This window comes from Chiloscyllium plagiosum, chromosome 1, assembly GCF_004010195.1.
Source record: "Chiloscyllium plagiosum isolate BGI_BamShark_2017 chromosome 1, ASM401019v2, whole genome shotgun sequence".
NCBI lineage: Eukaryota > Metazoa > Chordata > Chondrichthyes > Orectolobiformes > Hemiscylliidae > Chiloscyllium > Chiloscyllium plagiosum.
Genome location: NC_057710.1, coordinates 56,672,879 through 56,699,562, shown reverse-complemented (window position 1 = coordinate 56,699,562; position 26,684 = coordinate 56,672,879). Strand labels below are relative to the sequence as shown.

Sequence of the window (26,684 nt, the reverse complement as noted above, 5' to 3'; positions counted from 1 at the left end):
TCTGTGTTGATTCGGTCGCCTGAGATAGAAATAGAAAGGTCTGGGAAGGGGAGGGAGGAATCTGAGACTGTCCAGGTGAATTTGAGGTCGGGGTGGAAGGTGTTGGTGAAGTGGATGAACTGTTCAACCTCCTCGTGGGAGCACGAGGCGGCGCCGATACAGTCATCGATGTAGCGGAGGAAAAGGTGGGGGGTGGGGCCAGTGTAGTTGCAGAAGATGGATTGTTCCACATATCCTACGAAGAGGCAGGCATAGCTGGGGCCCATGCGGGTGCCCATGGCTACTCCTTTCGTTTGGAGGAAGTGGGAGGATTGGAAAGAGATTTTATTTTATTGTAAAATACAAGCTATATGCAAAAACTTAACTAAATTTTCATAAAGTTAAAGAGGAAATAAACTATAGTTAAAGTCACAACTAAAATTTAGCACGTTATAAAATTTAGCTTGATTATAAAACACAAAAATATTTAGTATTTGTAAATCTTAGGTTACTGCTCAAAATTCTCTACACATATTATGGACTTTACGCCAATATTAACATAATATTTGGTTAAGATACAGTTTTGAGATCTCATGTGGAACTTTGTGCATGCTACTTCCTTCTGAAAATTGACAAAATATTGAAAACTACAATTTAAGATTAATATCTAGAAGCTTACAACATGAAAGATGAGAATGAACAACCTTGATAACAAAGCAACATTTGACCAAGTGTGCCATCAAGGAGGCCTAGCAAAACTAGAGACACCAAAAAGGGGAAAACTTTCCACTGGTTGGAGTCATACCTAGCACAAAGAAAAGTGGTTCTGATTTTTGCTGGAGGTCAGTCATCTTAGCTCCAGGACATTACTGTGGGAATTCCAAAGGTAGTGTCCAAGGACAAATCATCTTCAGCTGCTTCGTCAATGATCTTTCTTCAAAGATAAGGTCACAATTGGGGATGATTGTGCAACGTTGAGCACATTTCAAGATTCCTCAGGTAATGAAAAGTAACATTCACAGCACACAAGTGCCAGGCAATGACCAACTTCAACAAAAAAGAATCTAACCTTCACCCCTTAATGTTCAATGGCATTAACATTGCTAAAATTGCCATTAGGAGAAAGTGAGGACTGCAGATGCTGGGGATCAGAGCTTAAAAATGTGTTGCTGGAAAAGCACAACAGGTCAGGCAGCATCAAAGGAGAAGGAGAATCGACGTTTCGGGCATAAGCCCTCTTCCTGAAGGAGGACTTATGCCCGAAACGTCGATTCTTCTCCTTTGATGCTGCCTGACCTGCTGTGCTTTTCCAGCAACACATTTTTAAGCTCTAAAATTGCCATTGCCAACATCCTGTGGCTCACCAATGACCAGAAGCTGACCTGAAGTAGCCATATAAATATCATGGCCACAACAGCAGGTCAGAGACTAAGTACCCTGCAACTAGTAACTGACCTCTTGACTCCCCAAAGCCTGTCTACCATCTGACAAGGCACAAGCCAGGAGTGTGATGAAATACCCACTTGCCTGGGTGAATGCAACTCTAATAACAGACAAGAAGCTTGACACCATCTACGCCAAAGTAGCCTGCTTGACTGGCACCACATCACAAACACTGACTTCCGCCACCACTGATGCACAGCAGCAGCAATGGGTACCATTTAAAAGATACACTGCAGAAATTCACCAAGGCTCTTTGGACAATACTTCACAAATCTATAATCACTACCATTTTGAAAGACAAGGGCAGCATACACATGGGAATAACACTACCTATCAAATTCCTCACCAAGTAACTTAGGGTCCTGACTTGTCAATATGTCACCCTTCCTTCAGCGTTACTGGGTCAAAATTCTGGCATTCACTTCCCATCAGCACTGTGTAAGTTCCTACACTAAATGGACTACATCGGTTCAAGAAAATAACTCAGCATCACCTTTTCTTTGGCAGTTAGTGATGGGCAAAAAGTAGTGGCCTAACACCCGAACCCCTCAAAAACAATAAAACTTATGCTTGTATAGTCCATAGTGATTCAATAAATCTTTATAATCAAAGCAGTATTTTTGAAATATAATTGCTGTTGTACTTTTTGAAAGACAGTAATTAATTGATGCATGGCAAGCTCTTAGAAACACAATGTGTTTCTTTTGAGGGGCAATTGAGGAATAAGTATTGATCGGGACACTTGAGGTTTTTTTCAAAATAGAGTAATAACAATATAGAGTTTCCTCAGTAGTCCACAGGAGAGTCAGCCTTAATTTCAGGAATGACATAAAATCAAAAATGTGATATTTTAGTTAAAGAGGCTAAACTTGGCCTTTTTTTTAAAAAAAGTCATTCACAGGATGTGGGTGCCATTGGCCAGGCCAGCATTTATTACCCATCCCTAATGGAGTTAAGTGTCAACCACATTGGTGTGGGTCTGGGGTCTGACGTAGACAAGACCAGGTAAGGACAGTGGTTTCCTTCCCTGAAGGACATCGCATGTATTGTAATCAGCTAAAAGGAGAGTATCTCTGTATGCTGTAAAATGCAGCACAGCAAATAATTAAATATATGCTCATATATGGGTTATTAAAAAACTATTTCTCATGTTCTACCATAAATCTTACAACTCTGATAGGATTTATATTTTGAATTCAAGTAAAACACCACTGTTACTCCTGTTGAAAATATAGCACACAAAATTGATTACATCTGTCTCTTCCTAACATTCAGTGACTAGAAGTAATTTCTCAAACAGATGGTAAGTCACTGAAAAAATGAAGTTTCACTGTACTAGTGAATTTAAAAAAACTCTAGATGTAGTTGAGATCAATACAACTGGTTCTCTGAAAGGATTTCTTATTGGTTAAGCAATATGTTCATTCTTAAATAAGGCAATTATAATAAAAATATTCGTATGGGTACCAAAAGTTACAGTACAATAATTATGAGAAACAATTCTAGCGAAATGTTTCTTACCTCTATTTTCCTTAGCTCTGTAATCTCCCACCAAGGAATCCAAAGCAGACTTGAAGATCATAATATGTGCACGTTCTAGATCAGCAAGTGAAATTACTCGTTTAATTGGGCATGGTCGCACAGCCCATTTTACCATGCATCTCATTAAGTAATGAAGAACCATTCTGAGTTCAGTATTCTCTACGGAGCTGGAGGAAACTTTGGCACATTCTGAACTACTCGGACTACTTGCAGTGATATTTGGAACAAGGAGCAAGTCCGCATATTTTCCATAACTCAGTATGGCACTAAGGGTTTTCATGGCCCCAACAGAGATATATGAAAGTTGCACAGCACGTAGTTCAGCTAGAAACAATTCATGGTTTTGTAAATTCCGGTCACATGAGCTCTGACAGTTTTCAATTAAGTCACCATCAATTTTCAAAGCACATCCTTTCTGAGCCTCATTTTCTTCATTTTGATCAGTTAGGTTTTTGGTGAGTACATTTGATGGTTCTCTGCTCTGTAAGTTGGTGGGATCTTTGTGGTCATCATCTGCCATACATTTTGCAATTTCATCATCCAATTTTTTTTCCAATTCAGGCTTGACAACCTTCTCAGCTGAATCTTTATTTTGTGTCACCTTGCCGCTTATTTCAGGTTCTTCATGGACTCCAGTCAAGTAGGTCAGGTCCAGTAACATGGCAGCTTTAAGACCATGAAATCTTGTGATATCAAAGGGGTATGGCTTGCATGGCTCCAATGTAGAGAGTGGTGTGTCACTGGGAGACCAAGAATTCAGGAAGCTTTATTAGCAGATGTTATAACACAATGATGAAGGGAGATTGAAAGCATAAAATAAAAATAAAGAAGTGTGTAAAAGAGAAAGTAAAACAGATGTATTAAAGAACATGGAAAAAAAAGTATAGAAATAAAATTGATACAAAATGGAAAGAAAAAGTAATGAGTCAAAATTAAATAGAAGCAATGCTTTTAATCATTTATAATGTCATGCATTAAAAAACTGCCAGATTTATATCACTAGAGATATAATTTTTTTGTTAATTCCCCACTTGTTAAGATAGTATGATCAATTCAACCTAGACCATTTCAAAATATATACCTCCCATTCAATTCACCTAAATCACTTGAGCAGATCTGGAAAAAAATTGACTAGACAAATCAGCAAAGGGGTAAACCTACTCTTAAAATAAAATGCATTACCAGGCTTGGAGCCTGGCATTTTCACTAATCTTGACTGCACTGTAGCAGGAAACGAATTCCTTCAGAATATTTTAATTTAACATTGTTCATTCTTAAGATTGGTGCAGCTGGTAACTTGGCAGTGTAATAAGACAACCAACAAAAATCCAGTATCAACGATGCTGTTGCTAAAAACACAGCACATTAGATTAAGTTTGCTTAACCTAGATTTTATGTTCATCATTCTGATGATTGTTTTGTATCTTTTCAAGATGAGAATTCCTAATGTATTTAACAGCTGAACATATGAGAAACAAAGTCCACAATTCAAAAAGACTTTCACTGTTGAGAATTATATTCTCTCCCACTCCCTCATCACATCCCCCAATCCACCTCCTATCCTTCTTTGATTGATAGAATAGCCAGATGACCTCTTCCCATTATGTCAATGAAATAAATTAATTTCTCAATTGATCTTAGATTTGTACCTGATGGTGATTTCCACATCTTCCCACTGTAGTCTTGCAGAGGTGCCTCTTTCTTTGGTAACTCCTAAAAGGGTTGCTCTGCGCCCTGAAGGTTTATGTATGCAATGACCACCAACACGGAGCCCACAGTCAATTCCACCAACAACTGCCAGAACAGGCCATACCTCTCTGCACAACATTCTTAGTTGCAGCTCAGCTAAGTCTGTGATGCCTTGGGCCTTATCTTCACCCTTGAATAACTTATCTTCTTGTCCTCTTGTTTCTTTTTCCTCAAAGGTAGTTTTCTTTACCGAATATTTACTTCGAGATTTATTCAGCTTCAAAATTTTTGCTTCTTTCATTATCGAACCAATCAGCTCAAGCCTACAAAGCATGTGGTGGTTAATTGCAGGCATCCAGTTGTCATGGATATGGAGTTTTCGGATTAACTGGACAGTCGCTTCTGCTAGTACAGTTGATAGAGGACTACAATATGGTTCACCTGGCAAGAGATCTCGACAAACTCCACGCATTTGCATATCACAAAGTGCCACCTGAAATAAAGAGAAGATTGACAGACTCCATGGGAGTACAGTAAATGGATTGTACAAGTGTAGCTACCAGGCAAATCACAGTGATAAATCCCGGATAAAGAGATGACATTTATCTTAAGCGGATTTTATAAGACTTAAATTTTAAGAAATGGTTTAGAACTTAAATCTTGTCTGTATAACTAGGAACTACATTCCCTGCATCTAATAGCTAAATGAAATTCCCATAGCAAAAAGGGTGGTAACCTTAAATAAGATTTTTTTATAGGTCTTGAAAAAGTCTAAATATAGTAGTAAACTTCTTACTACACCATAGTGATAAATCAAGTTAATAAATAACTTAAAAATGTAAATACATTTATTAAAATTCAAAATTTACAGTCCCCATGGCTCTAAAAACAAATGGACTACTAAATTAAGCATGGTTGTTACCCAGAAGGCATCACCATAAGACCACACATTTATACATTTAAAAAATGTTCAAATGCACCATATTATGGAATGTTGAATTACATGCCAAAGTTATTGGAAGTACTTATTGGCATTTGCCACTTTGGGGAAGGTATCATCTTTCTCATGAGTTCTCCACGCTTTCAGCTACCACCATCACATCTAACATTTCGTTCCACTCCAATGTACTTAAATGTGTTATTATTGCCCCATCTTTGTCACACCTTTTCAGTTAGACACCTTCAAACAGGTTTGTATCCTGCCACTGTACCAAAATAGCATCTATCAAAGTCAAAAATAGCATCCTATGTGACTGTAACTGTAAAAGTCCATCCCTTCTCACTTCTTTGGCTGTAGCCTCGGACATGCTGACCACACCATCTCATCATACCAACCAGCACCTGCACTGTAGACTTATCTATTACAGCATTTCAGATGCAGTACCAAGTAAATTTTAAAGGGGTTAAGTGCTGCTTCTTCCAAAGGAAGTAAGTCCCTTTGATCCTTCCTCTCATATTATGCTATTTATATTTAATATTTCATATTCGTCCTCTAACTGCAATGTTTGCATCATCCTCTCCTTTTTATGGAGACAGAAATAAAGAACTCAAGTATTCAACAATACATGTCACTGATTTTTCTTCAAGCTGCTGTTTTCCCCCAGTTTAGAACCTTTGTTCTTTCTCTTTGTCTTTTTCTGAAAAGGTGATATATCTATCTGAATTATGAACAACCTCCAGAATGGTCACACACTGCAACTTCATCCACTTGCCTAGCTACATTTCCTAAGACTAAATCTAGGATTGCACCCCATCTCAGTGGGTTTGTGTGTCAGTTAAAAAAAGTTCTCTTGATGAGAACTGCAACTTCCCAATAACCATCCTAATGTCTCAGATGATGCTCTCCCTCTTACACCAGCTTTCAATTTCTTTGCTGACTGGCACATGTGATTGGGAGTAATCCTTAGATTACTGCTTTAGAGGACCTGCTTCTCATCTCCTTCCGAGCTCCATAACATCTGCTTTCAGCACTTTACCCTCTTTGCCACCCAAGTCGTTGATACTATAATGAACCATGACGTCCGGCTGTTCACCCTAGCTTACAGAATCCCTACAGTGTGGATGGAGACCATTAGGCCCATCGAGTCCAGAATGACTCTCTGAAAAGCAACCCACCCTATCCCCGAATACCTGCATTTCCCAAGGATAGTCAATCTAGCCTGCACCTGCCTGGACACTATGGGCAATTTAGCATAGCCAATCCACCTAACCTGCACATTTTGGACTGTGGGAGGAAACTGGAACACCCAGAGGAAACCACTCAGACATGGGAAGAATGTGGAAATTCTACACAGACAGTTGCTCGAGGGTGGAAGTGAACCCAGGTCGTTGGTGCTGTGAGGCAGCAGTGCCAGACACTGAGCCATCATGCCACTCACTTCAGGGAAGGCCCTAAAGCCGCTCTTCAATATGTTTTACCCTAGTATTAGGAAGCAATATACCATCCTGGACTCATGTCTAAAATAGAATTGCCCAAGTCCTCCCTTAACCAACAAATTCCCTAACACATCTGGTCTTCCCCTCTTCTTCCTCTCTTGCTGCATAGCAGAGCCATGCTTGAGGCGCCATCACCTCTTTGAACAGGTTAAACACATCTCTCAGACTTGCAAAGGGGTCATAGTGACTCCAGATGCAGTTCAAGGTCTGAGACCTGAAACTGAAGTTTCAGCAATACTTGCGGCACCTGCAGTGGCTCGGTCACTGGTAGCTTGCTTGACTTTCTAAATACGACTGAACACATAATCCACAAAATCAAGCTGCCTTGCCATGCCTCAACAGTATTTTACTTTGGTTTGCTTATAAGAAGTTAATTTCACTTGGCCTTAATATATAAATCTTCTAGATTTGAAAAATTTACTCGTAATAAGTCATAAAAGGAATGTTTAACATTTTACTAGTTGCAATAAACCTTCCTCAAGGTATCTTTCCTTCATGCACTGAATTCCTACATGAACCTAATTTACTACTCTCTCAGGCATTGTCTCCTGACCATGTGCCACTTACAAAACATTAATAAAACCTTCCTTCCAATCTGCAAACTAGTCACTTACTCCCTCCATCTATATGGTTACTGTCTGATGTTCAACCAGACTATTCAACTTGGCATTCTATTTAAGTTGGGTGAATATTTTTATTCTTTCATGAGATGTAGACGTAAGAATGCTGTTCATCCTTAATTGACCTTGAGAAAGTGGTAGTCGAAAAGTGCAATGCTGGAAAAATACAGCAGGTCAGGTAGAATCCGAGGAGCTGGAGAGTCATTGAGATATGAGGAGATAAGTTTGGTGGGACAGGAGCAAGCGGAGATAATAAGTCAACCAGGGCAGTCAGGTTTGTGGAATTTGGGTAAGAGGTAGAATCAAGCGGTGCAGGGTTGCAGAATTATGGGGTTTGAGGCTGTGGATGGTCTGGGAGATGATGGTTAGGTGATGGGAGGTGAGGTTGTGGTTGAGGAGGTGAGGAGGTAGGAGGAGGTGTCGTGAGGTGGCACCTGGCTTCAGCGATGTAGAAGTCAGTGCAGGTTGAGATATGAGGAGATACGTTCGGTGGGGCAGGATCTGCCTGACCTGCTGTGCTTTTCCAGTGCCACACTTTTCAACTGACTCTCCAATATCTGCAGTACTCACTTTCTCTCTTGAGAAAATGGTACTGAACTGTCTTCTTGAACTGTTAATGTTCACCCAGCGTAGGGACACCTACAGTGCTACTGAAGGGGTCATGCTTTTGATCATCTGACACTGAAAGAATAGTTTACAGATCCAGGTCAGGGTGGTATGTTGGGCTTGGAGGGGAAAATGAAGATGGTGGTATCGCCTGTACATTCTTGTCCTTATCCTTCTCTATGGTAAAGGTCACAGGTTTAAAAGGTGCTGCTGATGGATCTTTGTTAAGTTGCTGCTATGCATCTTGTAATATCCACAGCTATCACTGTGCATTGGTGATGGAGGAAATGAACGTTTAAGTTGGTGGACGGAGAGGCAATCAAGTGAGCTGATTTGCCCTGGATGGTGTTAGGCATCTTGTGTGCAGTTGGGGCTGCTCTCATCTAGGAACTGAACTGTATTCTAGCACATTCCTGACTTTGTGTCCTATATATGGAGGACAGGCATTGGGGAGACAGAAGGCAAGTTAATCACCTTAGAATTCCTTATCTCTGGTCTGCTGACACAACCAAATTATTTATATAGCTGGTTCAGTATGGTTGTTGGTAAATAGTAAACCCCAGGATGTTAATAGTGGGGATTCAGAGATGGTGATGTCATTGAGTGTCGTGAGGAGATGGTTAAACTCTCACTGGATGGAGATGACCATTGTCTGGCACTTGATATTTGAATGTTACTTGCCAATTATCAGTCCCGAGCTGAATGTTATCCAGGACTTGCTGCATGTTGGTACATGCTGCTTTCAGTTGCAAATGGTACAGTACTGTGCAATCATTAGCAAACATCCCAGTTCTGATCTTATGATGGAAGTAAGGTATTGAAGAAACAGTGGAAGATAGTTGGACTGAGGACATTAACACGAGAACATTCTGCAACAATGCCCTGAGACAGAGATGATTGCCTCTAGCGACGACAACTATCTTCACATGGGCAGGTATTACTCCAACCACTGGAGATATTTCTCCTGATTCCCATTGAATTCAGTTTTGCTAGGGTTCCTTTATGCCACATTCAGAGAAATTCTGCCAGAATGTCACAGACAGTCAATTCTGACTTCTCCTTGAGTTTAGTTTTCTTTTCCACAGTTGAATTGAAGCTTCTGACAACATACACTAACAGTTTAACTGCCTTTTTCTACCACTTACAGGGACCAATATTGCTCCCCTCTTCGATACAGTTGTAGCAGGAAATATCACACATGCACTTGAACCTAGAGACTTGAGAATTGCTAAACTCTCATCTTTCGTTAATTTAAACTCATCCAAAACTCTGCTGCTTGTATTCCATCCTGCATTAAGCCCCACTATCCTATCACTTCTGTTTGCAGATCTACAGTGGTTTCTGGTATGGCAGCTCCTCAATTCTAAAATTCTCAATTTTTCAATCCTGTTCTCAAGTTCTTCCATGGTTTCACCTTTCCATATCTTCAACGTCCTGCCTAACAAGTTTCTGGAATCTTAAGTTCCTCTGATTCTGGACACGCAAACATCCCTAATTTGAATCTCTTCATCACAAGCAATTGTGCTTTTAGTGTGTGGATCCTAAGTTCTGGAATGTCTCTCCTCTTTTCTTTTTGCCTTTAAAACAACCTTAAACCTCTAATTTTTGATCAAGATTTTAGACTTGGAAGTTAAGAATTTGTTTGAATCTGTGGGAATAAATTATTCAGTTACCTTTTCTCCAGGATTACTACTGTAAAACATCACGCAAGGATACAGCTCAGTTGCATCAACATCTTCAAAGGCTAACTTTGGTTCCTAAGGCAAAGAACAGAAATTATCATTCATGGCCAGCGTCCCTTAAAACAGGCATCATAACCCAGAAGCAAAACACTTTCCCACTCCAGTTGCTGGAAACTTGTTTCTTATGAGAGGGGCAGAAATGGAATCAATGAATGGTTTCATGAGAAATGGGATGGACTCTTGGGAAAAACAGACTTTCAAGACCTCAGAGTTACAGTGGGGTAAAGGACATGACTGGATTGCTCTATAGATACAAAACATGTGATGGATAGATTGACCTTCTTCTGTGATATATGAATCATAGTCATATGTTGTACAAATTGAATGTAAGTTTAAAGGACAACTATGTCATTGCTAATGGATGAGTTATGGAGGAAGCTCCATCCCCTGAATGTGGCAAAGTAATTAAAAGCAAGCATAAAAAACTCAAGAGGAAAGAGAATTAGAGATAAACCCTGAACAAACCCTAGACTTTCTCAACTTCACTTCTCTCCTAGCTACCTAACATATGGATTCAATTGCTTGGCATGCAAGAAATATTTGACTTTTCTCAATTGCCTTTGACACTTCAGAAATACAGACCAGAGAAAAGAAAACCAATCACATTTGACCTTGATATTAACAAAGTGTGATGGAAATGTATTTTTAAAAAATTCATTCACATAATGGGGGCATTGCTCACTAGGTTATCATCTTTTGCTCACCCCTAATTGTCTAGAGGGCAGTTAAGAGTCAGCCCATTATGCTGGGTCTGGAGTGACATATAGGCCAGCCAGGTAAGGATGGCAGTCTCCTTCTCAAAAAGAGATTAGCAAACCAGATGGGTTTTCTGGTATTCAACAGTAGTGGCACAGTGGTTAGCATTGCTGCCTCACAGCACCAGGGACTCTGGTTTGATTCCAGCCTTAGGTGACTGTCTGTGTGAAGTTTGCACAATTTCCCCTTGTCTGTGGGTTACCACTGGGTGCACGAGTTGTTTCCTTGTAAATGAAAATTTGGGTGTACATTTTTTTAAAAGTTTTTTCTCACTTTATGTCTGATTTGACACTGAATTCACTACTTTGATTGATGCTTCCATGTTCAGAACTGAAATGCTGTATACGCTGGTGTCCTGATACAAATACAAACAATCCTTAGTAGATCAAGGCAGCGCTGAAGAGAGTGAAACAAAGCTAACATTTCAGATCAATATTTTTCAATCACTGTGATAAATTACCACTTAATATCCAAGATTACAAAGATATATTGATCAATTGAGTCAATGGGCTGAGGAATGGCAGATGGAGTTTAATTTGAATAAATGCAGGTAAAACAGTTTGGTTAAACAAACAAGGGCAGGACTTATACAATTAATGGTAGGGCCCTGGGTAGTGTTGTAGAACAAAAGAGACTTAAGGGTTCATATACATAATACTTTGAAATTTACATCACAGATTGACAGGGTCGTTAAGGCAGCATTTAGCACACTTGCCTTCATTGCTCAGGGTAAAGAGTATACGAGTTGGGATTTTATGTTGAGGTTGCACAGGACATTGGTGAGGCCTGTTCTGGACGACTGCGTGTAGTTCCAGTCGCCCTGCTGTAGGAAGGATATTATTAAATTAGAGGGGGTTCAGAAAACATTTACCAGGATTTTACCAGGAATCGAGGGTATTGTTGAAAAATAGACTGGATAGGCTGGGGTGCTTTTCACTGGAGCGTAGGAAGTTGAGGGGTGACCTTATAGAGGTTTAGAAAATCATGAAGCGTATAAGGTGAATAGCAAGGGTCTTTTCCCTAGTGTGGGGTTGGGGGATAAAGTTAAAAACTAGGCATATTTTTAAAGATGCAAGGCGAAGATTTAAAAGGACACGAGGGGCAACTTTTTTTTTTAAAAACACAAAGTGGTTTATATGTGGAATGAACTGCCAGAAGTAGTAGTGGATGCAGGTACAATTACAACATTTAAAAGACATTTAAATAAGTACATGACTAGGAAAGATTGGAGGTGTAAAGACAGGTAAGGGGGACTAATTTAATTTGGGAACATGGTCGGCATGGACTGGTTGAACCAAAGGATTTGTATCCATGCTGTATGACTCTGACTCTTATCCATTATAAGTCTAAATAAGATGTGGTGGCTGTCCCCATTGTGGTCGAAAGGGCCATCAACCATGTCCAAATCATTCCTCCTACTACTACTCACATCCATTCCTCTCTGCCCCGAAACCAAAGGCTTTCCTTGGTCTCACCTGATATTCCACCAGCCTCTGGATTCAATTGATCATTCTCCCTTACCTCCTCCATCTCTTGCATGATGCCTCTACCAAATATCCTTTCTTCTCCACTTCTCAGCATTCTAAAAGGACTATATCTTTCATCACACTCATATTACTTCTCAATCACCTTCAACGCTCCCTCCTCTTCCCACTGCACCATTCCATGCAAGCACAAGAGACCCAACTGTCCTTCCAACTGTTCAAAGACTCAAACGGTATATCTAGCAAAGACAGAGATTTACTTGTCCTTTGACCTCATTGTCTTGTCCACTTACACTGCTATAATGAAGTTCAATATAAACCCAAGGAACAGTATTGCATTTTTTGCTTGGGCATTGTATAGCCTTTTCAATTCAACCCAAGGTTGTGCACTCTTATCTCCTGTTTTAATAGAAAACGTGAATTAAAGGAGGAGGTAAGAGTGCAGAACTCAGGAGATGTTATTTAAAAATCATAAATAAGAGTGTGTGGGAAGAGTTAGTAATCAAACCTTAAGCACACTGGACAAACAAATGACAATGAGAAGAGGACTGAAAGTGTTATATCTGAATGCATGCAATATAAGGAATAAGGTAAATGATCTTGTGGCGCAGATCAAAATCGGCAGGTATGAGATGGTGGTCATCGAGGAGACGCAGCTGCCAGGGTATCAGGACTGGGAGATGAATATTCAAGGATATACATCCTATTGAAAAGATAGGCAGGTGGGCAGAAGGGGGCGGGATTGCCCTATCAGTAAGAAATGAAATTAAATCAATAATAAGAAACAAAGTAGGGTCAGATAGCGTACAATTGGTGTAGGAAGAATTAAGAAATTGCAAAGGTTAAAAAAAGCATAGGTGGAGTTCTATTCAGTAGTAAGGGCTGGGGTGAAAAATACACCAGAAGATAGAAAGGATGTGGAGGAAACACATCATGGGGAATTTCAATATGCAGGTGTTCTTGGAAAATAAGGTTGGCAGTGGATTACAAGAAAAGGAATTTGTGGGATGCCCACAAGATAGCTTTTTGGAGCAGCTTGTAGTACAGCCCACTAGGGAACAGGCCATATTAGATTAGATTAGATTAGATTACTTACAGTGTGGAAACAGGCCCTTCGGCCCAACAAGTCCACACCGCCCCGCCGAAGCGCAACCCACCCATACCCCTACATTTACCCCTTACCTAACACTACGGGCAATTCAGCATGGCCAATTCACCTAACCTGCACAACTTTGGACTGTGGGAGGAAACCGGAGCACCCGGAGGAAACCCACACAGACACGGGGAGAATGTGCAAACTCCACACAGTCAGTCGTCTGAGTCGGGAATTGAACCCAGGTCTCTGGCACTGTGAGGCAGCAGTGCTAACCACTGTGCCACCGTGGATTTAGTATTGTGAAATGAGGCAGAGTTTAAGGTGAAGGAACCCTTAGGAGGCAGTGATCATAATATGAGTCAATTTACTCTGCAATTTGAGAGGGAAAAGATAGAATCAGAGGTATCGGAGATGAATAAAGGCAACTACAGAGGCATGAGGAAGGGGCTGGATAGAATTGACTGGGAGAGGAGCCTAGCAGGAAAGACAGTGGAACAGCAATGACAGGAGTTTCTGGGAGTAATTCAGGAGACACAGCAGAGATTCATCCCAAGGAAAACGCAGCATGGCACAGGGAGGATGAGGCAACTATGGCTAACTAGGGATGTCAGGGATAGCATAAAAGCAAAAGAGAAAGCATATAGTGTGGCAAAGGGCAGTGGGAAACCAGAGGACTGGGAAGCTTGCAAAGACCAACAGAGGGCAACAAAAAAAAAGAAATAAGGAGAAACAAGATTAAATATGAGGGTAAGCTAGCCAGTAATATAAAGGAAGACTGTAAGAGTTTCTTTGGATGTATAAATCGCAAAAGAGATCATTGAGTCATTGGAAAATGACGCAAGAGAAATAGTAGGTGGACAACAAAGAAATGGCTGAGGAACTGAATAATTACTTTGTGTTAGTCTTCACGGTGGAAGACACCAGTAATTTCTCAAAAATTCAAGAGATGAGGGGGCAGAGCTGAGTATGATGGCCAAGGACAAGGTGCTAGAAAAACAGAATGGCCTGAAGTTGAATAAATTACCTGAACCAGATGGACTACACCCCAGAGTTCTTAGGGAGATAGCTGAAGAGATAGTGGAGGCAAACTGGTGATCTTTCAGGAATGACGAGAATCAGGGAGGGTCTCACAGGACTGGAAAATTGCAAACGTGACACCAGTTTAAAAAGGGAGTAAGCCAAAAGACCCATTAGCCTAACCTCGGCTGTGGGCAAGACCCTGTAATCCATTGTGAAATTTCTGAATACTTGGAAGTATATGGTAAAATATAGTTTCATCAAGTGGAGGTCATGCCTGACAAATCTGCTAGAATTCTGAGGAAGTCTTTAGGCAGCAATGTGGCCTAGTGGATAGCACTGCTGCCTCTCAGCGCCAGGGACTTGGGTTCGATTCTAACCTCGGGTGACTATTTGTGTGGAGTTTGCACATTTTCCCCATGTCTACGTGGGTTTCCTCTGGGTGCTCTGGTTTCTTCCCACAGTTCAAAGATGTGCAGGTTAGGTGGATTGGCCATGCTAAATTGCTCAATGTTCAGGGATGTGTAGATTAGCTGCCTTAGTCACAGGTCCTGCAGGGATAGGGCAGGGAGTTGGGTCTGGGTGGGATGCTCTTCAGAGGGTCGGTGTGGACTTGTTGGGCCGAATGGCCTGCTTCCACAATGTGGGGCTTCTACGATTCTAAGTAACGAAGTTAGACCCAGGAAAGCCAATGGATGTGATCTACCTGGACTTCAAGAAGACTTCTACAAGGTGCTGCACAGAAGGCTACTGAGTAAGATAAAGGCCCTTGGTATTAGAGGCAAGATACTAGCATTGTTAGAGGCTTGGCTGTCTGGCAGAAAGCAGAGAGTGGGGATAAAAAGGTCCTTCTCGGATGGCAGTCAGTGACAAATGGTGTTCCACAAGGCTCAGTGTTAGAACCACAACTTTTCATTTTATACATCAAAGATCTAGATGAAAGAACTGAGGGCAGTCTGGCTAAGCTTGCAGATAATACAAAGATAGACAGAGGGACAGGTAGCAGTGAGGAGGGCGGGGAGGCTGCAGAAGGATTTGGACCGGTCAGGAGAGTGGGCAAAGAAGTGACAAATGGAGTACAATGTGGGAAAGTGAGAGGTCATGAACTTTGGTAGGAAGAGTAGAGGCATAGACTATTTTCTAAATGGGGAGAAAATTGAGAAGTCTGAAGTGCAAAGAGACTTCGAGTTCTAGTCCAGGATTCTCACAAGGTAAACTTGCAGGTTGAGTCAGTAGTTAGGAAGGCAAATGCAATGATGGCATTTATCTAAAGATGACTTGAATATAAAAACAGGCATGTACTTCTGAAGCTCTAAAATGTTTTGGTCAGACCACATTTGTAGTATTGTGTTCAGTTCTGGATGTACTGGCCTTGGAGCATGATCAGAGAAGGTTCATGAGAATGGTCCCAGGAATGAAAAGTTTAACATTTGGGGAATGTTTGAGGACTTTGGATCTACATTGATGGAGTTTAGAAGGATGGTTTGCGGGGTGGTGGTGGTGGGGGGGGAGGGAGGTGTGTGTGGTCTGTTTGAATCATATAGAATACTGAATGGCCTGAACAGAGTGGATGGTGGGAAGATGCTTCCATTGGTAGGGGAGACTAGGACCCAATGGCACAGCTTTAGAGTAAAGCGTAGACCTTTTAGAATGGAGATAAGGAGAAACTTCTTCAGTAGAAAGTGGTGACATTGCCACAGAAGGCTGTGGAGGCCAGGTCATTGAGTATATTTAAAACTGAGATAGATAGGTTCTTGAGTATCAAGGGGATCAAGGTTATGGGGAGAAAGTGGGAGAAAGTGGGAGAAAGGGCTTGAGAAACTGATCTGCCATGATTAAATGGCGGAAGACAAACAAAACTGTAGATGCTGGAATCCAAAGTAGACAGGCAAGAGGCTGGAAGAACGCAGCAAGCCAGGCAGCGTCAGGAGGTGGAGAAGTTGACGTTTTGGGTGCAACCCTTCTTCAGGATTGAATGGTGGAGCAGACTCGATGGGCTGAATGGCCTAATTTCTGCTCCTCTGTTTTACCGTCTATTCAATAATTTCAGATCATAACTTCAGATTCCATTTTTTTGGATTCTACTTCAACCCAATCATAACCTTTCTTGACCCATCTTCTGCTTTTTATTTTTTCTATTACAATGTCATTTGTCTTCACTGTCATCATTTTTGTCCTTTATCTCTCCTGCCTTCCGGTCTGCCCTTTCATTCTCCTCTTCCATCTTTGACCACACAGCAATTGCTGTAGAAATGTATAACCTGTTATCATTCAAACTTCTATCATTTCTGGAGAAAGATTATTAACCTGAAGCTGTACCTTTCTGGCTGACCTGCTGAGCAGTCACAGCATTTCCTGTTTTTACTTTCTGGCTAACATTCACGAGCCGCAATCTGACTCAACAAAGAATGTAACTGCACAACTTTACCATTGTTCGAAGTACTTTTTAAAGAACAATATAGCTTTTTGAGGAAAGCAAAACTGCTGAACTTCACAGTGGGTCAGGCAGCATCCATGGAGAGAAAGCAAACTAACATTTCAAGTCTCGATGACTCTTTATCAAAACTGAAGTGAAGTGTGGAGGTGGCAGCAGTTATGCAATAGTGGGGAGGTGGGGGAAGTGTGGGGGGGGGGGGGTCTGGAGTGCTGGGGGAGAAAGAATATTGATAGTTCAGACTACGTGATTGGAATGTGGGAATGGCAGATCAATTGTGTGTCTAATAGCCAGACTGGAACGAACAGACAGTCCCAATGGAATGGATGGAGAGAAGAGATGATGTGGTGACAAAGGATGTAACAAGCAAAGCTGAAAGGAAAGGAAAGGAATGCATTCACAATTTGAAGGTGTTGAATTCAGTAGTGAGCACAGAAGATTGTAAAGTGCATGGTCTGAAGATGAGACGTTGCTCCTCCAGTTTTCACTGTGATTTGCTGGAGCATTGCAGCATGCTGAGGACAGACAAGCCCGCATGCGAGCAGGATACTGTGTGAAAATGACCAGCTATGGGAAAGTCAGCGTCATGTTTGTGCACAGACTGGAGGTTTACTGCAAAGCAATCACCCAGTCGGTGGTTAGTTTCTCCAATGCAGAGTCAGCTATATTGGGTACAGCGAACAACATTCGAGGTGGTACAGGTGAAATGCTGTTTCACCTGGAAAGACTGTTTAGGCCCTTGGATGGTGAAAAGTGAGGTGGTGAAGGGGCAAGTTTTTCACCTTCTGTGGCTACATGGGAAGGGAGGTGGGAGGTGGTGTTGGTGGTCGAGGAATGGACTAGGGTTGTGGAAGGTTGTTTGATATGGACTATCAACATCCGAGGGATTACTATTGTCGAGAAACTGAGCTGGATTAGTTATATAAATACTGTGGCGACAAGAGCAAGTCAGAGACTAGTAACCCTGTGGCGATGAACTTACCTCCCGAATTCTCAAAGCCTGACTAGTATCAACAAAGCAAAGGTAAGCAGTGTGATAGAATGTCTCTTATTTGCCTGGATGCACACAAAAGCTCAATACAACCCAAGATAAGGAAGCCTGCTTGACTGGCACCCATCTAACACCTTTGGCATTCATTCCTTTCACTACACACTGACAATGGCAGCATTGTACATCATCCAAAGCATGTACTGCAACAACTCACTTTCAAAGCATCATCTCAACCCATGACCTTTACTACCTAGAAGGAACAAGGAGGCAGATATATATATATAGAGATATCATTTGCATGTTTACTCCAAGCCTACACCATCCTGACTTGGAATTAAATTGCCAAAAACTTTACTGTTTTTAGATTAGATTCCCTACAGTGTGGAAACAGGCACTTCGGCCCAACCAGTCCACACCGACCCTCCGAAGAGTAACCCACCCAGACCCACTTCCCTCTGACTAATGTACCTAACACTATGGGAAATTTAACATGGCCAATTCACCTGAACTGCACATCCTTGTACTGTGGGAGGAAACTGGAGCACCCGGAGGAAACCCACGCAGACAAGGGGAGAATGTGCAAACTCCACACAGACAGTCACCCGAGGCTGGAAGTGAAGCTGGGACCTTGGTGCTGTGAGGCACCAGTGCTAACCACTGAGCCACTGTGCCGCCCTAAATTGTTAATTGGTCAAAATTCTGAATCTCCCTCCCTGACAGCATTGTGCCTTTACCTGTACCGTGAGGTTTGCAGCGATTCAAGAAGGCTTACACCATCGCCTTCGAGGGCATGTAAGCCTGGGCAATAAATACTGGCTTAGCCAATTACACCTACATCACATGAATGACTTTTTAAAAAAAATCAAGTGTAAAATCTCATGGAAAATTCATCAAGTCCAAATCGAATGAACAATTGCTGCTGACTGCAAAATCTGACCCAATAACACAATGGCGAAACTAACAACGAGGTTTCAACTATTTTCTACACAATTAAACTACACTAGGAAAACTAGTTTAAACAATTTCAAATAATTGTCTTCTACAAAAGTTATATTATACTTTTTGCAAAACATCAAAAGTTTAACAAAATGCCATGAAAGAACCATTATCTCTTGAACACTTAGGGAGCTTTTTAAAACAAAATTCTATTTTAGTTTCATTATAAATTATATCACGGCATAACATTTTGATTGTAAATTTCATTAGCTTATCAAGAAATGAACTGCATTTCTTGGTAGGATTACTAATCATTCTGAATATTAAATCAAGCGTATAATTTTCTTACCTCGCCATTCTTTCCAAATGAGATTGTTCTTGCTTCCACATCCAGGACACAAGTTACACAGTCTCCTTGTGTATAACTTGGTAAGATACAACCTTGCTCCCCACAATGGTAGAGATTCCCACTGTAAGCTCTATAAAGCCACATGTCCGATGTTGTGCGGTGGTTGAAATCTCTGATGGGCCATCGTGATACTCCAACACATGTACCCTCATTACCTTTATTTTCTCTGGTTATGTAAAACTGCACAAATTAACAAGAAAAATTATGACTATTTCAATGGAATTGGAAGTAAAAGATATGTAATGCTTTGCTATAAATCAAAAAAGTTTCAATAATTATGTTTTTTGTAAAGATATTTACCTAAATAATTAGATAGTTACTGGTACCGCAAACATCCATAGTTAAATCTCTTCTTTAAATCAGGACATGGTACAGCTATGTAAATCTATACAGACACATCAACTTCATGACTGGTTAGCAGGAGATGTGTTCTTTTCAGCTTTCTAGTATCTCTGCTTGTATGACCCATATACAACAGTGCCTACACTTCAAAATGCCATTGACTGTAAAGAACTTTAGAATGTTATATGAACAAATCTTTCTTTTAATTTTAAAATCCAAAGCTTATATTAGTTCTTAGCAGGCCAGTGTCATGACCCCAATGCAGCATGTGGAAATGTACACTCTGAGAAATTAATGATGTTCTTAACACTAAGTAGCATACCTAATCGAAGAAAACAGCACAGTAGTACTGTCGCATGAAAACAGGAATTTCAAATAAGTATTCAGGCTGACTAAGCACAAAGCTGGTAGATTGCCTGATTTCCTGGAGGCATGATGTGGAGGTGCTGGTGTTGGACTGGGGTGGACAAAGTTAAAAAGTACAAAACACCAGGTTATAGTCCACCTGAGTCCAACACCAACACCTCCACATCATGGCTACCATCGACACCACTAACTACCGGCTCAAAGTGGACAGAATCTCCAAGATCACACAATCCTGCTCCACAGCTACCTGACGAAGAAGCAGCGCTCTGAAAGCTAGTACTTCCAAATAAACCTGTTGGGACTATAACCTGGTGTTGTGTGATTATTAACCTTATCCTGGAGGCATGATACTTCTGAAAATGAAAGCAGGAACTGGACTTCATTGATTTTGAATGTATTTAAATCAGTCTGTATGACTGCTTAAAATTTCACAGAAACCATAAGCGCATAACATCAAGTGATGTTACATTGTGTAATATAAAGCCTAACCCAGCAAATACTGCATTATAACACTAAAGAGTAAAAGCAATAAATAAAAGATAAGGTAAAATATATAACCTTCTAGACAGTTGCAGTTAAATATCTTACTGCTAACAAATCAGATCTTCAAAGTACAGAAAATTACTAACTGATTGATTAGGTGCAACTATTCTTTTAAAATAAAAGGAAGCCAACTACTGACACAGGTATAACATTGCGGGCAGTTTTAGGCTCAGTATCTAAGGAAAGATATGCAGACATTGGCCTCCACAGGAAGTTTTCAAGAATGATCCCAGAGATGAAGAGCTTTTCATAAAAGGACTGGTTGAGGACTCTGCGTCTGTAATCCATGGAATTTAGAAAGTTGAGAGTGGGAATCTCACTGAAGCTAACAGAATACTGAAATGGCTGGATAGAGTGGATGTGGAGAAGATATTTCCACTAGTAGGAGAGCCTAGGTCCTGAAGGCACAGCCTCAAAGTGAAGGGACTACCCTGTAGAACTGAGATGAAGAATTTCTTCAGCCAGAGAATGATTAATCTGTAGAACTCCTTGCCACAGCGGGCTGTGAGGGCAAGTCATTGAGTGTATTTAAAACAGATTTAGGAGGGTTCTTGATTGGTAAGGGAATCAAGGGTTATGGGAAGAATGCAGGAGAATGAGGTTGAGAAACATATCAGCCATGATTGAGTGGTGGAGCAGCCTCAATAGATCAAATGGCTTAATTCTGCTTCTATATCTTATGGTCTTGTGCTCTTATGGTCTAACTGGAAGAGGGGTTTTAGGCTTTAATTTATAATTATCTAGTATCTATTATTTACTGGTAGCTTTATGTAACACACTTGCCTTCCAATGAAAGCATCCAGATGTTATAGCAGTTGTTGCTAATCCATATCCTTTGCCACCTGCACCATGAGATAAAACATTTCCAGATTCCAAACTACAGCAAACCATTTTATCTGGATCAAATGAAAACTCTTTAATGGGAATGTTGTCATCCTCTTTATCCTCTGTCTAAAACAAAAGCAAAAATGAAGACTCAGTAATGTGCACATTCAGAGCTATTAATCTGAAACAAATCATGTCTGATCATATCATTATCTTGTAATTAGAGAATCCCTTTTTGAAATGATTAGGATATTTTTTGCTTTAAGACATTAGAAAGTACTTGTACACACATGGAATAGTGGAGTCATAGGTTTGGAACTCACTTCCTTAAATGGCAGTTGATGCTAATTCAATTGTTAAATTTAAATTCAAGATAGAGAAATTTTTAGTAAGCCAAAGTATCAAGGGATATGGGCCCAAGGCAGGCATATGGAGTTATAAGACAGATTAGCCACGGTCTTATTGAGTGGCAGAGCAACTAAATGGCCTTCTCAGGTTTTTATGTTCCTATGTTAATGAATGCCTCAATTAGTATCTCAGATGCTATGATTATGACAGTGGATAAACTTCCTAAAGTAGTAAACACTTGTATTTTTTAAGTAAACTTTTCAGTCAATATCTAAATAAGTTTAATGGTCAGCGAGGTTGTGGAATGGATGGAAGACCCACTGTATAATACCAAACAGAGAGTGTGCTGGACCAATTTTTTTTCCCCCCAGTGTGTACGGACTGTAAGTGATTGTGAATGGTCTATTCTTTTAGTTGCTGGAAACTAGAACTTTAGAGGAAGTAAAAAAAATTACAATAACAACATAAAAATACACAGTTAACAAAATAAGAAAAGTTCTTAGATGTTTCACAGGAGCATTACAAAGCAAAATATGACAACAAGCTGCATAAACAGATATTGGGGCAAATGACTGATAGCTCAGACGAAGACATAGGTTTTTAGGAGGGGGCTGGCAAGAGTCAGGAATAATCCAAAAACAGAAATTGTTAGTGAAACTTAGCAGGTCCAGCAGAATCTGTGGAGAGAAAAGAGAGTTAATGTTTCAGGTTTACAGCACTGTCAGTTCTTTGTTTTATTCAAGAATTGATCCTTAAGGGATGTCAGAAATAACAGTGTGGGTGTGATGACTAAGCAGTTAGGATTGACTCTCCAGCTAGACACAGGTAACTAAAAACCTATATATTTCTCCCACAGTGCTTATCTGGTCTCCACTTCAATGCATTTATGCATGTGCTTTAACTTTACTAAGTGCCAAATTGTCACCAAACAAGTTTCTTTTCTATATATATCACATACTGATGATCTTTAATTTTGCTCTGGTGGAAACAATGGTTGTGTCTATCAAAATTTTACATAATTTTAGAAAGCTGTTAGGTTTAACCTCAATCTTCTTTTCCGTGGATAAAAGAGAGTAATTCTGTCTGTTAATCTTTTCCCTATAGGTTAAAGAGTTGATTGAATGGACAAGTTTAGTGGTGCAGCTTCTTAATTGTTCCTGTAATGTCCTATAGGACAATTCATTATGTGAAAAAGGTACTACATAAAGTGTTGTTTATTCTGTTCCGATTTGTTCTGATAAGATTCAGAATTAGTTTTTCTTTCCTTAAGAAAATATTTCCTCTATACCTCAAGTGCTTTATCCACTTCTTTTTCCTTTTTGGTTAAAGCAAATGGCATTTCCCACATACTAGCGGAAAGCGAACTGAAGAGCCGCTCCAAAATCTGAAAGAAAAAAAATCGTAAAGGCACGAAGCTTTAAATTCTTAGTAAAATCAAAGCGATAGCAAACTGTCACAATAAATAGCTTTCAGGAATAGCATTCCAGCAAGCTTAAAAATTTTATTTAGAGGAGTATCAGGTAAGAGAGATCAGAGAAGCATCAGTTCTGGCAGGTACCTAGACAATTACAGGCAATATGGAAATCCACAGGAAATTTGGAGAAGTAGGAAATCTGCAGGTGGTGAGGTACTAGTTATGGGAGAACAGACAACAGGATGTCAGGGTTTAAAAGGAGAATGGTCAGAATCAAAGAATGATATAAAGGGGAGGCAATAGCCTAGTGGTATTATCACTGGACAATTAATCCAGAAATTCAGCTAATGTTTTAGAGGACCTGAATTCAATTCCCATCATGGCAGATAGTGGAAAATTCAATAAAAATTACATTTAAGTGTCTAATGATGACCATGAATCCATTATCAATTGTCAGAAAAAATGTCCTTCATGGAAGGAAACTGTCGTCCCTGTCTAGTCTAGCCTATATGTGACTCCAGACCCACAGCAATGTGGTTGACTCTTAAATGCCTATGGGCAATTAGGGGTAGGCAATAAAGTATGGCTTAGCCAGTGATGGCCTCATTTTGAAAATGAATAATAAAAAAGAAATTAACATGCTTCCTTTATAATAAAACTGAACATAACAAAGACAACTGCTGAAAGTTAATGGGAGACCAACTGCAGTAATAGGAATAACTAAGGAATCTTCAGAAAGTGGACATCAGTAAAGAAAACCTATAGTAGTAGTAGTACAAAGGGAGCATAATTCCCTGGAATGTGGAGTGAGAGATGGCTCAGCAATTATTTTTAATTATAACTTGGAGAATCACGCTGGAGCATTTTATAATAAAAGAGAGGTATATTTCCTTTGGCCTTGAATCAAGGAAGTAAACCAAGGAAGATGCTAAGTGACACTGGATCAAGTCAGTCACTGGTGCTGGCTGATGATATTTATTTTCCAGATAGGTGAGTGAAGGAGAAATATTCATTAGAGGTATACATGTAGACTTCAAACTTGTCAAGTTATACAGGTCTGGCACCAAACATGACTTGGTAAATGGAAAAGTAGTAGTGGGAGTAATTAAGTTAATAGAGAAGAAACTTATTTTGTTTTGGGAAATGACCTGGTAGATTCAAGAATACTAGTCTCACCAAGGGTGGTGGAATAATCAGGGGATGTAAAATAAACTTGAGATGTCACAGGAGGAGATCCATATATTGTTTCCTGACTGTATTGTGACTAGATCTCAGCCTATACAATTTTATAGGAAAAATGGAGTCTATAAAACAGGGAGATGATTTGGAAATTCAGTTATCAAATATAATTTGCAAACACTTTTAACTAAAAAGGATGAAGGTGAGAAAATGATTCTGATATGTTTAGCTCATCTTTAATAGAGATGTAACAGATCCAGAATTGTAAGAGTTATACCAAATAGCCTAATCAGAAACTGAATCAGAAAAAAAGTACCTGAGTGCTATTACTTGAAAAAACAAAGTACTAATGAGTAAAAAGAGATGTCCTCAAATATCAACAAATAACAAATGGGCAATGGTCCATCAGGTAGTAGTTCTTTGATTTAGATTAGTGGTTCTGGAAAAGCACAGCAGATCAGGTAGCATCTGAGGAGCAGGAAAATCAACGATTTGGGCAAAAGCCCTTCATCGGGGTTCTTTGGTGCACAGTCATTAAATTTCACAAGTAGTTCACAAAATTCTAATGGCATGTCACTTAGATATTACGAAAACACAGGCTAAAATATTTGGTCATATTTTGCCACACACAAACATAAGTCAGCTAATGGGAAAATCCAATCATCAATTCTAATTCTAATATGAGTGTTAGAAAACAGGTTGGTAGGTCGCAACAGACTTAACTGACATAATAATGGACCCCCATCTAAAACCAGGAATGGCAGTAATATGATTATGGATATTTCCACAAGATTACTCAAGCAGTGCTTTTAAGAAGAAAAAAAGAGTGCAAAAATGATAATGAAAAATTTAGTTAAATTCTTTAGAAGACATAGTTTATCTGAAGAAATAAATTCAGATCAATGCTCAAGTTTAAGGTCACAAATATTCAAAGAAAGGATGACTAGCTTGTGAATAAAACAATTTACATCATCTTGTTATGATCTACAATCTCAAAGTGCACTAGAAAGACAGCATGAAACTATGAAGACCATGAATAGATCCTATCATCAAGTATGCTATGAAAATTGGGATAAAGCAATTCCTTTGATACTATATGCCAATGGCTCCTAATGAATCCACAGGGTTTAGTCCTTTTGAACAAATATATGGACATGAAATGAGAGAAACACTTAAATTTAAGAGAAATCGATAAACCAAATCTTAGAGACTCTTTCCAAACAATATTTTAAATTTGAGAGAAACTGATAACATTAATGCAAGTTTATTCCACAAACAACAAAAAATAGATAGGTTAAAAAGGTCAAAGTTTAAAGTTTTGTTGGAGAAGACAAGCCAGTTTTGTTAGCTATCTTTCCAGAACCATTATAGCAAAGTGTACTGGATCCTGACAAATAAAAACTCAACAATGTGAATGTAGTGAGTACCCAGACTGGAGAAAGCATTAGCAAAAGTGTCACATGAGCATGCTAGCAAGATATTATGACAGGGCTGATTTTCAGGGGAAAATATGTTCTTGGTAGTGAAAGAATTAGGATTGAAACAGAATATCATAAGAATTGAAGAATGAATCAGAAATTGAAAATTCAAAAGCTGACCCTCCAGCAGTCTGGTAGTACCTAAAAGGTTAGATAGCATAATGTTTTATCTTACTTAAAATGACCTAAATGACTTATGAAGGAGATTACGAGAACAAGTCTATTTATGGTTAGGGTCATTCATAAATGTTAAAGTGGGGTGTGTGTTATCTATAAAACAACATGCTTATATAGACTCAATCAAGAGAGATTAGCTCATAATAGAGGAGATTAAATTTTTGATGGACAAGGGCATGACAGAACTGAATCATAGTTGCTGAAGCTCATCTATCAAGATGGCACCAAATGGGTTGGGTCACAAAAGTTCTGTATTGATTATTGCTGAGTCAATATGGTAACAAAAGCGAACTCACATCATATTGGAGAACTGCATTAAATAACTGACATAATTTATCACCAAACTGACTTACTAAAAGAATATTAGCAAGTCCTGTTGACTGATAGAGCCAAAGAAATACCAATGTTTGCAAAACATAGATGGACTTTATCAATGTAAAATGCCATTTCAAACGAAAAATGTACTTTGATATTCTTGACCTTTTTTTGGGCGACACGATGGCACAGTGGTTAGCACTGCTGCCTCACAGCACCAGAGTGCCAGGTTCAATTTCAGCCTGTCTGGGTGGAGTTTGCACATTCTCCCCGTGTCTGCATGGTTTCCTCCGGGTGCTTCGGTTTCCTCCCACAATCCAAAGATGTGCAGGTCAGGTGAATTGGCCATGCTAAATTGCCCATATTGTTAGGTGCATTAGTCAAAGGGAAAATGGGTCTGGGTGGGTAACTCTTTGGAGGGTCGGGGTTGACTGGTTGGGCCGAAGGGCTTGTTTCCACACTGTAGGGAAGCTAAATCTAAGAGTTTACAATTAACCAGTGTTTAACCAATAAAATC

The 26,684-nt window shown here is 39.8% G+C and overlaps 1 protein-coding gene across 3 annotated transcripts in view; it reads right to left on the bottom strand.

The window, feature by feature from the left end:
• Positions 1 to 26,684, bottom strand: part of LOC122548398 (probable E3 ubiquitin-protein ligase HERC1) — a 349,687-nt gene that overhangs the window by 137,901 nt on the left and 185,102 nt on the right. For 2 of the 3 annotated variants that reach the window (XM_043687001.1, XM_043686981.1), the window contains exons 33-38: positions 22,893 to 22,988; positions 21,215 to 21,382; positions 19,121 to 19,360; positions 9,989 to 10,072; positions 4,614 to 5,146; positions 2,944 to 3,728 (exon numbers count right to left, since the gene is read on the bottom strand). In XM_043687001.1, coding sequence (XP_043542936.1) covers positions 2,944 to 3,728; positions 4,614 to 5,146; positions 9,989 to 10,072; positions 19,121 to 19,360; positions 21,215 to 21,382; positions 22,893 to 22,988 — 1,906 coding nt within the window. The remainder of the gene's footprint in view (positions 1 to 2,943; positions 3,729 to 4,613; positions 5,147 to 9,988; positions 10,073 to 19,120; positions 19,361 to 21,214; positions 21,383 to 22,892; positions 22,989 to 26,684) is intronic. The other variant, XM_043686991.1, reaches the window with a different exon arrangement.